Below are 13370 nucleotides of genomic sequence, written 5' to 3'. Positions count from 1 at the left end.
GTTGTTTTCCTTCCTCATTCATGAAAAATGCACTCCCTCCTTCTACCCATTAAACATCAATTACGCCTCTTGTCCCTGACCGTATCGCCATCATACCAGTAATCACAGTAAATGACGCCGTCTGGAACACAACGCAGCACCTGCTGACAGTAATGTGACCATCACGTCTTGGAGGAGATGAATGTGCTTCGGATGCTGATTGAAGTCAAGGTCAAATGTATCGAGAAGCGTCTTGTGCTGATTATTGCACCACGGCAGGTGTGTGCGGGCTGGTTGGCTGTCGGTTTGTGTTAAAGCTTACATGCGCACTGCACTGCACTCACACACACACACACACACACACACACACACACACACACACACTGTTCTCCAGGGGATATGCACACAGTGTGTGTGGACAGAAAGAGAGTGAGCATATGGGTGTGTTTACTCTTCAGTTGGCAGTGTGTGCACTGTGCAGCTCTGCAGCATGACATAAACACCTCGCATGTGTGTTTTTAATACACCCGCTGCCTCCTCTTCCTCCCTCGTCCACTCAGCCCTTCATCATGCCTGCCTGTCTGCGTTCAGCTCCAGCTCTCCAAAAAATTGCTCATCCACCTATTTTCCCCTCAGATTTTCTTTCTCCCTATCGTCCTTCCTCCTTTCCTCCTCTCTTTCTGCTTCATCCTCATCCTCACCTCCCGCTGTCCCCTCTCTCACTCCATCCTCTCTCTCCCCTCCACGTCCTCCTCTCCTCCTTCACCGAGGAAGCAAGTAAGAGGAGCAGATTTACAAGGGCTGTCATCTCCGCTTCTCTCTCGTCTCCCTTCTCCTCTCTCCTCGCGCACTATCGCTGCTTCCCTCACCCTCTCGCTCACCCTGAGAGATAATTAAAGAGCCCACTAGTAATCCCATCCAGCCATGCAGCCGAGCAATCACACACTCTCAACACACACAAACACACGCGTGCACGCGACTGCAGCATGTGGCAGCGGTATACGCAAAAATGTGTGAAACGTAAAACCTTGGTATTTGCACACTTTGAGCTCAGCATCAGCGAGTCAGCCAAAAGCTACAGTTGTAAACGACACACACACACACACACACACACACACACACACACACACACAGAGATACAGTCTCTCAGCCCAGTCGCACGCCAAGAGGCAAAAGACCAATTGACCTAGTTCATTCAAACCTGGCAACCCAGACGAAGGAAAAGATGAGTGGAGGAGAAGATGGATGGGTGGATGGATGGAAGCATGAGACTCCAGGGGGAAAATAGATGAAAGGGAGTACTGGACCACTGGAAGGATGGATGGGTTAGTGGGAGATTGAAAAGAAGATGAATGGATGAATATGAGACTGCATTTTTGATGGACGGATGAGGAAATGTAAAGAGCAGTGGACGTAGGAATGGATTGGATGGTAACCCAATACGAGATAAATGGATTACATAGATGAATGAATGCAGGCTTGCCGGCTAAGGAGTGGATGGATGGGTTAATGAAGGGGTGAAAAGTGGGATGCATGGGTGTGGGGAACCTTACTATGACACAATACGGATGGAAGGATGCAGAAATTGGTCGATAAACGGACAAACAATGGATATAAATGGCGAAACAATACTAGAGAAATCAATAGTTCGATACATGAATGAATGTAGGTTCGCCAGTTATGGGCTGAATGATGAATGGATGAGAGGAAGCATTTGATCACCGGCTGGGAAAACAGTAATAGAAAGATCAGTGGAAGTGCATGGGTGTGTAGGATGGATGGGCGGATGGAGGGGTTAAAAGAAGGGTGAAACACTTTGGATGGATAAATGGAGGCAACAATGGATTGGGTGCAAAACCGAAACTACAACACAGATACTGTAGATCAGTATAGACAGACGAATACATTGATGCTTGCTAAGTTAGGTGTGGATGGATGGATAGAAATCTGGAGATGGATGGCAAAACAATACTGGATAGATACATTGATAGATGGGTGAATTAATACATGAGAGGAAATGGTTTGACGGGACGTGTGACACTTTAAATACGAGACATTTTGGATGAAATGATGCAGAAATTGAAAGATAAACGAATGTATCAATGAAACATGCGTGTGTGTCACACAAATGGATGGCGGGGTGAAAAGAGGCGTCCCTCTGGATGTGAGGCACCTGCATATGAGACAAGACGCATTGACAGAAGTAATACTACACAGACAGATGGAGGGATGAAACGACAGACAATCAGACGACAATAAAAATAAACAGAAAGGTAAAGTACCTGTTGCCGATTTGGGTCTGTGTCTTCCTTTGGGCCGTCGTTGGGAATTGCCCATACTATTCTTCCTGTCCCAAAACATCACCGCCTCATTCCACCAACACACACACTCACACTGACTAACTGACTGACTGACAGCGAGGAAGAGAGGCTGACGAGGTGTGTGTGTGTGTGTATGTGTGTGTGTGTGTGTGTGCCGCGTGTGTTAAAGCATGTGCAAGACAAACCGAGAAGTGTGTGTGTGTATGAGAGAGAGAGAGAGAGAGAGAGAGAGAGAGAGAGAGAGGGAGCGTCACAGCATCACTGAAGCTGTCTGCATCCCGGAGTGTGTGACTGCATGTCTATGTGTGTGTGTGAAGCTCGGCGTGTGATTGCGGCTAAACGAGAGAGGGAGAGTGACAGAAGACGAGAAGGAGAGAGGGAGAGGAGTGTGTGTCGTACGCTATATGTGTGTGATAGAGAGAGAGCTCGCCTGAGTGCACTGTGCTACGTGAGCTGTTGACAAAGCAGGCTGTGTGTGTGTGTGTGTGTGTGTGTGTGTGTGTGTGTGTGTGTGTGTGTGTGTGTGAACATGAGTGTGCAAGCGTGCATGTGTGTGAGAGATAGAGGAAGAAAGTGTATGTGTGTGAGCAATCTCCACACATTTCAGTGAAAGGTTTGGCTGTTGCCGATGAGCATGTGCTTATGTGTGTGTGTGTGTGTGTGTGTGTGTATGTGTGTGAGTGAGAGAGAGAGAGAGAGAGAGAGAGCATTGGTTGTGTTGATGTAGCTCCCAGCCAGTCGCATCCAGCCGCTGCTGTTCAATTCATAAAGACCAAGGCAGAAAGCAGCCAATCAGAGGCCAGAGACCGAGAGAGGGAGATCGAGTTAGGACGACAAACGGAGAGAGTGAGGGAGAGAGAGAGAGGGGAGATAATGGGGGATGGAGTGAGGGAGGTAGAGCGAGAAATAAGAAAAAAGGGGAGGGGTTGGACCAGAGAGAGCGATAGATTGGCTCACTATCAGCTATGTGACTAGAAAACAGAGGGGTTATGGTCTATACGGCCGAAGTTATGTGGACACCTCTGTCCACATACTACTGAGCATGAACCCTGATTTCCAATTAAGAGAATGAATGATGCTCATAGGCTGACAAGACACCACAAACTTGCATCTACATTTACAAGCATTCATTCATTTTCTGTTTCCGTTTATTCTGTTGGGGGTCGCAGGTGAGCTGGGACCTATCCTAGCTGACATTGGGTGACAGGCAGGGTACACCTTGGACAGGTCGCTGGACTATCACAGGGCTGACACATAGAGACAGACAACCCTTCACTCCTACAGTCAATTTAGGGTGTTTTCACATATAGTCCTTTTTAAACAAACTGAACTCGGTCCTCTTTAAGTGCACCAAAAATTGGACCAACAGAAACGGGACTCGGCTCTTTGTGTGTTCACACTGTCAGTTCATTTCAAAGAGGACTCAGTTCTCTTTCTTGTGAACTTCAGCTCTGATGGGGCCTCGGTCCTTGTTCTGTTCCCCCTATAGCCTACGTGTAATACATATAGGCATAGTTTTGTTCTTACATTTTGACGTGGCACTGCAGTGCGGTTATGAAGCCCCTCACTTTCCAATGAACTTAACATTGTAGGACAACCTTAGTGTTTCTGTGCTGTAGACTGTTGCTGTTTGATATAATCCATGTTCGGCATCTGGAGACATGCAGTATCTTCCGTGGACCAAACTACTCCTCATCCTGTGTCCTTGCAAACGTTAGAGCCTGACGTGGGTTCGTCTATTTTTTCAAGTGTCCCAGTGCAACAGCATGTGATCTAGAGGGCTAAATACAATGGCAAAGAGCAAAGCGAACCTGGAGGCACAGGTTTGCTTCAGAGGGGTTTGAGTTCTCTTGTAAGCCCCTGTACAGTTGTCATGAAGGGGGAAATTAGCTACAGAGACCAAAACCGTTTTTGTACCAGGCTGTAAATATGTTTATTTTTGCTGTAAAGTTGGGCATTTTAACAAGGGGGCCTATGGGGACTGACTGACTGGCTTCTGGAGTCAGCCCCAAGCAGCCGTTCAAGGAAATGCAGTTTTTGGCACTTTGTGTTGGCTTCATTTTCAGTCCCAGGGATTCTTCACCAATTTTGGTGAGACCTTTCATGGAAAATCCAGGAAGTGCAATCTTTAAAAGCCTCACAGCCTTTGAAATCCCATCCTGAACTCCATCATATCATGCGCAACATAACCCTCCTGTCTAAAATAAGCTCCACAAACGGCTGCTTTTTCCATTACAGATGCCTGAAGTCCTGTCTCTACCTGCACAAACTGCACCCGGAAAAGGAAGCTAGCTCCGTTCTTTTTCCTGTCAGAGAAACCGCGGACTCGATGTCCCAAAAAAACAGAATTTGTGCAACCTGTACACACCATGATGAAAATGATAAAACACAATGCCGATTTACTGAAAAGTACCAACTCACAACCGCTCACAACCAATAACACCTATTACTGTGCAATGCGCTGAGGCAGAGTCAAGTATAACGACTCCCCCGTTATGTAATATGACGTGTTTGATGAATGATGTTACAAGAGCCTAGAGCCTTTTTAGAAGCATTGCTCGGAATGGGTACTTTTCCCTTTGAAAGTCTGCCCGAATGTTTTATAAAACATGTAGAATCCTGGCGGTACGGTGGTTTGGTGGTTAGCACTCTCGCCTCACAGCAAGAGGGTTGCCGGTTCGATCCCAGGCACAGTCCAAAGACATGCAGATTGGGGACTAGGTTAATTGATAACTCTAAATTGTCCGTAGGTGTGAATGTGAGCGTGAATGGTTGTCTGTCTCTATGTGTCAGCCCTGCGATAGTCTGGCGACCTGTCCAGGGTGTACCCTGCCTCTCGCCCGATGTAGCTGGGATAGGCTCCAGCCCCCCCGCGACCCTCAAGAGGATGAAGCGGTTAGAAGATGAATGAATGAATGTAGAATCCTACGTTAATTTTGTCAAATGACCATTGTTGGGAAAGACTAATTATAAATTTAGCAACATTATTCTGCAAGTTGCTCTTTAAAACATGGTACTCATAAAGACAGTGGGTCTCACTTTCCATTTCTCCCAGTGGCCTTGTGCACAAAGGGTTGGGTTGGCTCCTCTGGGGCTCCAGCCCCAAATGTTTTCTCAAAAGTCCTAAATCTTGTAAGTTTTAGGAACACCTTCATATTTGTGTCATTCAGATAATAAAACATGTCCATGTGTTTATCTGACTGTGCTGTTCCATAAAGTAATCTAATAAAACTGAACTGAGCATTATGCCAACAGAAGAACATTTACTCACAGTATTAGAGACAACATTTACTTGGCATTGTTGTGGATCTTTGATTTGCAGTTGGAGCGGTCCAGATTATTATGGCATGGATTCAGACGTAGCAGATTCATCAGCTAAACATTGCTTCTGTGAACACTACTCCAGCATAGTGTAACAGAAATAGGTTTCAAGATTAGTAATGCTGTTTATGCCAAATCCCTGCCCTACCTATGTTATGTATATTAAACATAGCAACATCAGACAATGTTTGCCTCTTTGCAGGTGGCAGGAGGGAAAATTAGTCATGCTCAACATCTGTTGTGTTGTGGTTTTTGGATGATAAAGACAAGTGGAGAACAATTAGATACAAATTAATATGTAGGCTCAACAGGGTGCTTTTTTTCTTGGCAATTACCATGTTTTTCCCAAATAATGTACAGATTCTAAGGCATTCTGTTATCTAAAATGTCTTGAAAGATAATGTATATAGCTGCCCGAAATGGGAAACACATCCCCCCCCTGGGGGAGTATGCCCTGGACCCCCCCAGGTTTGGGCCAAAACCTGAGTGTTTACATCATCTGGCTCCGCCCCTGTTTACTAGTTTGGTGTGGAAGAACTTGAGTGGCCTGCACAGAGCCTTGGCTTCAACCCCATCCAGCTCCTTTGGGACAAACTGGAAGAAGCCAGACCTTATCACACAGCATCAATGTTGGACCTAACTAATGGCCTTTGCAGCCAAGTCTTCCTAGAGGAAGCTGTCATTGCAGCAGATTAATGCCCATGGTGTAGAGATAGAGACGTAGGTGTTTGGCGTCCACATACTTTTGGCCATATTGTGTAACTGCAGAGAGAGCGAGAGAGAAGGGTGATGGAGAAAGACTGCAGGAGAAAGACTGCATCAAGGTGGAAAGAGAAAGAAGGAAAAGAGAGAGGCTTACACTGACGGACAGAGAGATGAATAAATGAAGACGGTGAGACCGGGTGGGTTCAGACGGAGGGAGAGAAATTGAAAGTGAAGTGAGCGGCACAGCGAATGAGATTGAGAGGGCGAAAGAGTGAGACAGAGAGGGAGAAATGGGGAGAATACAGAATGAGGGGAGGAGATTGTGTATAGAGTGCAGAGACATCAGGGAACCTTCTAGCTCATATGTTCCTCCTTTTGTCCTTCCTCTACCTTTTCTCTTAAAAACACATTCACACAAATCTTCAAACTTCATTGAGACGTGATTTCTGGTAAAATTCATGTCAACATCCACATCACTAAAATTTGCTTTGTCTATTAATTGTCGCTGCTGTAGTAGGTAGGTTGTGATTATTAGCCATATACTGCGGCTATAGCGACACTATTTATATAAAGTCAAATTCTTTACTCAACCTAACCTCATACGCACATAGAAAACTGGGTTCTGTTAACCATAAACTCAACCACACACACACATACAAACATACACACACACACACTCACTCACAGAGAGTCTGTAAGTCATGTCCATTTGGCAGGAACAGACAGTAAAGAGCACTGGAGGCCAATCTTGTCCTCACTCGTCTCCCATCTTGTCTTCTCCTCTCATATCACCCCCAGGTCACTAAATCATACTCTTTGGACTATGTGGTGAAGTACTTTTGCTACACTTAGGTACAAAGTTGAGGTACCTGTACTGTGGTATTTCCATTAAGTGCTACTTTTTACTTAACTACATTTATTTGACAGCTGGAGTAATTAGTTAGTCGAAGATTAAAACAGTGGCTGTCACGTCTCAGATGTCTGTGTCTCTTTTTTAAATAGGTACTTCACCTGTAGTGCTGTTTTTCAATCTCGCTTGTTTTGGTGTGGGGTGCTGAGTGTTGGAGATATCGGCTGGAGAGATGTCTGCCTTCTCCGCAGTGTACTAGAAGTAGAAGGCACTCGGCTTGTGGTGCCCAAAAAAATCATTTGAAAAACTGTAGGTGAAGATTCTCAGTCATCCAGGTCATGGTAATTGGAAGTGCTATATCGTAGGCAATTGGACTTGCTTGCATTTCTTGAAGACATTTCGCCTCTCATCCAAGAAGCTTCTTCAGTCATCCAAGAAGCTTTTTGGATGAGAGGCGAAACGTCTTCCTACGATATAGCACTTAGCAAGATGTCAGTGAAGATTCTCAGTCATCCAGGTCATGGTAAACGTAAGTGCTATATTGTAGGCAACTGGACTTGCTTGCGTTTCTTAAAGACGTTTCGCCCTTTAAACTCTTGTGTGGGTGCAAACCCTTACCGAGTCACATGTGAGTTGTTGAGGTCCACAAAAACGTCCCTTTCCAGAAATCCTGACCTGGCTACTCAAGATAATCATATAATAATCATATGCTGTGAGTAGTTTCATGTAGGAACTAGGAATGAGCATGTACACTATTATCTGTATCTGTTCAAACAGCTATATTATCTGTATCTGCACTCGAAATGGGCGGGGTTTGTGTCAGAACTGGGTGGGGTTTAAGTCAAAAGTAGGTAGGGCCTAATCAGAATTTGTTTTTTAAGCCTGAAACTTACATGGATTGATCAGAACTTGCAATATGTATCACCTATGAAAAAGGTATTTACAGTACAGCCTCAGAATTGAGCTTCAGATCATTTTTTTAATCACAAGAGTAATAGATAATAGTAATAGATTAGATAGAAACATAGCTACCAAAATGAGGATTTTCCTTTATCACGAGTACAGGTAGGGACATATTTTACTCGTATGGTACTTGTAAAAAGTGCATCATCTGCACCAGATACTCGTTTCATCCGAGTATTCAGCTCAACATTACTAGGAACTATTTTCTTTCTACCAAACTACACCCCCCAGCTGTATCACTGCGCAGAAGGAAGAGTGCATCTACTCATGGCTGAGGCTGACGCTATTGGCAGCACAAGATGTTAGCATTGATGGCGTCCTCCTCGATGGAGCTGTCACACTAGTTGCTCAGAGGTGCTAGGTGAGCTAGTAGTAGATGTACTCTTCCTCCCGCGTGGTGATACGATTGGTGTAGTTTGGTAGAAAGAAATAGTTCCTACATAAAACTGCTCACAACAAGGTCCGTAGAATATGTTGAGTTAACGGGTCATGATTTCTGGAAAGAGACATCGCTGTTGAGTTTTTCAAATGTAATTTTTTGGCGCGTTGAGCACTACACGCCGAGTGCCATCTAGCTCCGTTATACTGGAGAGAAGGCAGACATCTCTACGGCCGATATCTCCAACACTTTGCAACTCACACCAAAACAATTTAGACTGATAAACAACACTACAGGTAAGAGGAAAAATGTTTTTTCTGGCTTTTGGGGTGAACTGTGCCTTTAAAAGCAGCCAACATTGACTGTATTGATTCATCAGTATTCATAATCTAATAATGTAAAATATAGCATATAATTTGCAGAACAGGTATTACTTTACTTTTGATATTTCAAGTACATTTTTATAATACTGAGTACTTCTCCAACCACTTCTTTTCACTTAATATTTTCCTCTGTCAGTCTGCACCCATCATATTGGCTGCAAAAAGGAAACTAGAATTGGCCATCAGGGCTTTTTCTTCGACAGTGACCTTAATAATTTAGTTCATTTCTGCTCCTGTTTTTTTCAGTGAAGGTGCATTAGAAGAAAGATTTATCATTTGCTCATTGTGGCATTAATGTAGGCTTCTTATATAATATTAAGTTACAGTATGTGATTGGTTTCATGGACAACTTTGCTGTGAAGAGGATGAATCCTCTCAGGGAGCTGCAGTAATGTCTCTTCGTCTCATTGTTTCAATTCAGCTTGGTGCAGATTCATTCAATACACTTTAATCTAATCATTGCATTTTACAAACACAAGGCCTCCTCTCTCCATCTGTCTTCATATTGATCTAATGAGAATGAACCTGCTGCCATCATAAATCTGCTCCATCTATCCATCCTCCTCCGGCACTGCCCTGCCTTGTCACCCCCCCACCCCACCCCACCCTCCTCCTCCTCCTCCTCCTCCTCCTCCTCCTCCTCACTGCCGCATCACACATCCTGATAAACAGCTGATAGAAAAAGGTGCTGAATGTACTGAAGAGATGTGCGCCCAACTATCAACAGTCTAGAAAAAGACATCACACCCAGTCACACGCATACAGCTATATTTAACGCTGGCATGACAATATGGCAAATTATGGTGTGGTTTTAAAGATGAGACGTTTCAGTTATTTAAAGTGTTATCTTATAAATAACTCATATAAAACATATTTTGAATTCACTGTCTTTGTTTCATAAAGAGATACTTGAAGAGTGTCGTCCGTAGCAAGTCTTTTTCTAAGAGAAGTCGTGAGTTTAGCAGGTTTTACTTTCTGCACCACTGCCATCGTGACAAATACGATAACAAATCTAGATGAAAACTTGTCTGATTGCAATTCTGATCTGCCAGCCGCTCATACATATCGCATTTGTTGACATTATTTCTCTGGTAACACAGTGACAGGATCAAAGATGAGGAAATGGAGATCCAGCACAATAACCTCCTTCTGTTTCCTCCCAGAGAAATGGACTCTGGGTGTTTACTCGTACTGCAGAGAGCCAATCACAGAGGTAACAGCCTGAGCAGTGATACTGAGAAAAATGACTTCACAGCTCAGCTCCTCTCCCCGAAGACACATTTTAGTAGATTACTCTTCTTTTTATTAGGACGATTATGGCTTCCCTTTTTTATGAAAGACATCATGTTTCAAGGGGGTGTTATTGTGTCTTACAGGACAGATGATGTCTGTTTCTCAATCTTTCAACCCCTGCTACAGGTACTACAGCTGAGGACTGAGTCTGGAGAAGTTCAGGATTAAAAACCATCTTTATGGGCTGCGACTAAGGATTATTTTCATTATTGATTATCTGTTGATTATCACTTTGATTAATCAAATAATCATTTAGTCTATAAAACGTCAGGAAATAGTGATAAAATGCCTAAAGCCCTCAAACTGTGTGTTCTGTTAAAGCTAAAACCAAATGTCTTCAACAAATCCTCACATTAGAGACGCTATAACTTGATTTTTTTTTTCTGTAATTAGGTAAAACTGGTTTATCAATTACTAATTCAGCTCCCCTCAGCTTCACATAAATTCTATATTACACCCTTTGTGCATGAACATTAGCGCAAATATACATGTTTTTAAACACAGGAAACCCACAAGAAAAAGGCAATAGGCTCTTTTCCCACAGTAGACCAGTATGCCTTTCACTTTCTACTGATGTGTCGAGTTCAAAGTCACAGACGTGCTACAAAAAAGGTTAGTCAAGAGCAGAAAGCAGCATGGAAGCTCATGGTGGTAACTTCTTTTTTTTTCAGGGTTGCCAACTCACAGCTTGACCGGACCATCACGTGTTGATTCGACTGTGGCGCGGACTCACTCCATCCTGTGCCGGGCATCAATGTCCACTGGGAACGATACTGACGCGCACGGGAGCGGCTAGAATTGGCGGATCACGAGGTCATAATGTCACGTGATAATCTGCGGAAATCTCCTCTGAGGCCCTCTCCGTGTTTGACGTCAGGCCTGAGGCCGCCCACTTTGACGTCATGTTGATGTAGCGATGTGAAATACGATCAGGAGTTTTATTTTGAAAATTGACCGGATACTCTCGTCTTTTCCGCACCTGACTTCCTGTTTTACTCATTTGGTCTGTGCAAATTGAAGCGCATCAAAAATAGACCCTAGGCCCTTCTATTAGAGCAGCTTGCATTGACTTGAATGGCCGCGATTAGCCTCGGCTGGATCATGCACGCGACAGATCCAGTGGACATCCGGCTTGAAGTAAATAGCGTGGGAAGTTGCCTGTCGTCGATACATTGGTGGTCGGAATTGTGCCAAGGTAAGCTAACTGCTGACGAATTTACATTTAACCATGCGCCCTGCCTGAATAACTAAAACACACTTATGATGAAAAACAAATTTTGTTAGATGAGTCTGCTGAATTTCTTTATTCATACATGTATACAGGTCATTGGAAGTCCTTGAATGTATCTATTTCTGTATGAAATTGCTTGAAAATAGGATTTCGCCGCATCAATTTTCCAAAATTTTTTGGCAAGTTGGCAACCCTGTTTTTTATACCTGTTACTTATTCAGTCTCTTTTGCAAAGTTAGTTAGCTGCTTGGACGGAGATGAACAGGATTGTGACAGTATGTCTTTGTATCGCGCCAGAGACGGGGTGAAAATTAGCATGTCCTGTTGATCAGAGCTGGAGGTGAAAAATATCGTATCTGTGACAACTGCCGAGTCATTTATCCCAGGAGTGAATGTTGATGGTAACCCTTCCCATTAAATACAAAAGCTGGATTTTAGCAGATTTTAGTCCCATGGGAAAGGGGTCTTTACAGTCCTCTGAGCTACATCCTACTGTCAGCATGCTCACAATGATAACGCTAACCTTTTAGTTTCTAGCAGTAGTATGTTTACCATGATTACAATCTTGAGTTAGCATGCTAACATTTGCCAAATAGCGAAGACAAAGTACAACCGAGGCTGATGTGTAATGAGGGAATGTCATCAATCTTCCAGTTATTTGGTCATGAACCAAAAATGGAAAGTCTGACCTGATGGTGGAGTTATCAAGCGCCAGATTTCGACGACTTCGGAGTGACACCAGGTTGATCCAGTAGTTGTTGAATTATTTACTCAACACTACAAGTGTAGACTTCACGGTGGCACCAGAGGAAAAGTCCGCTGATCAGCAAAGCCATTAAGGAGATGCATCCACAGCGGACCATGAATATCTGATCCAAATGTACTCGCAATCCAGCTAATAGTTATAGAGATATTACAGCCTGATTTGGATCTCCGTTAGCGGCCGCTAAGGTAGCAGCTTTTCCTCCTGGGGTCTAGACTTTTGCAAAACACATAAAAAGTCAATAATTGCCGTCCACAAAGCTACGCTGCTAGTATAGCTAAAAAAAAATGATATGAGCATTTGAAGATGCAGGACACTGGAGGAAAGTGATGGGGACCAAAAGTGCTCTCCCTCTAACATGGAGGAGAGCTAAAGGAACAGCATCACTGGAGCCAGTAGTGATCCTGTGCCTTGCTCAAGGACACTTTGGTAGGTTGATGGCTGAACCTATTTTCCTGTTGCAATGAGACACAGCTGTTAATGCTCCCTGGCGTATGAGAAACATATTTGCACAGTGAAATCTGCTGGGATTCCCTATTACAAATATCCCTAAACCATCACTAATCCAGGTTCATCCCTGGGCCTCCCACAAAGATCGCTTTTATAGCTTTTGCCTATATTCGATCCCGCCGCTTATGTAACCGGTGTCGAGGCCCGGAGGGAGGGAAAACGACGCGCCGTCAGAGAGCGAGCTGTTCCCTTTCTTGCTGATTTGCCATTTTGCCAGCCATTTTTCAGAACATCTCGTTAAGTCGACGGCACGGACTTCACACAAGCAGCCTCGTCTTGTAAGCTATCACTGTGAATAACAGGAACGTTTGCTCTCTCTCCCTCACCGTTTCAGGCTCTGTCTTATGCTGACAGCTCGTTCTTTCACACGTTCTGTTCTTGTTTCTTTGAGCCACTTTGTCTTCTCTTTACCGTTTCAGCCTCTTTCTTTCTGTCTGTGCCAACCTTTTATCTCCATCTCTTTCGCTCTGTCCCAGAAAAAAAAACAGACAAGGTGAGAAAATTTCACATTCCCACCTTCTTTCTCACGTCATAGTCGCACGAGAACAACCACAAGATCTATCCTTCAGTTCTCACGCAGGTTCACCTCAGTACGATAAGACATCTGTCTCTTTCTCTGTCCAAATCTCACCCAAGCACCCATAATATTTACTGTCCTCTTGTCTCGTTATC

General features: G+C 44.0%; 1 protein-coding gene across 4 annotated transcripts in view; it reads right to left on the bottom strand.

Annotated features, from left to right (window-relative positions):
- nhsl2 (NHS-like 2) overlaps positions 1-13370 on the bottom strand; it is a 266381-nt gene that overhangs the window by 166647 nt on the left and 86364 nt on the right. Inside the window, exon 1 of one of the 4 annotated variants that reach the window (XM_049569284.1) lies at positions 2262-2355. The exons of the other annotated variants lie outside the window; for them this stretch is intronic. Coding sequence (XP_049425241.1) covers positions 2262-2340 — 79 coding nt within the window. The 5' untranslated portion in view covers positions 2341-2355. Of the gene's footprint in view, positions 1-2261; positions 2356-13370 lie in introns of those variants that run through there. 4 annotated transcript variants of the gene reach the window in all.

Source organism: Epinephelus fuscoguttatus, linkage group LG23, assembly GCF_011397635.1.
Source record: "Epinephelus fuscoguttatus linkage group LG23, E.fuscoguttatus.final_Chr_v1".
In the NCBI taxonomy this organism is placed as follows: domain Eukaryota; kingdom Metazoa; phylum Chordata; class Actinopteri; order Perciformes; family Serranidae; genus Epinephelus; species Epinephelus fuscoguttatus.
The sequence above is the reverse complement of the archived record's forward strand: the minus strand, read 5'-3'. Positions and strand labels throughout refer to the sequence as shown.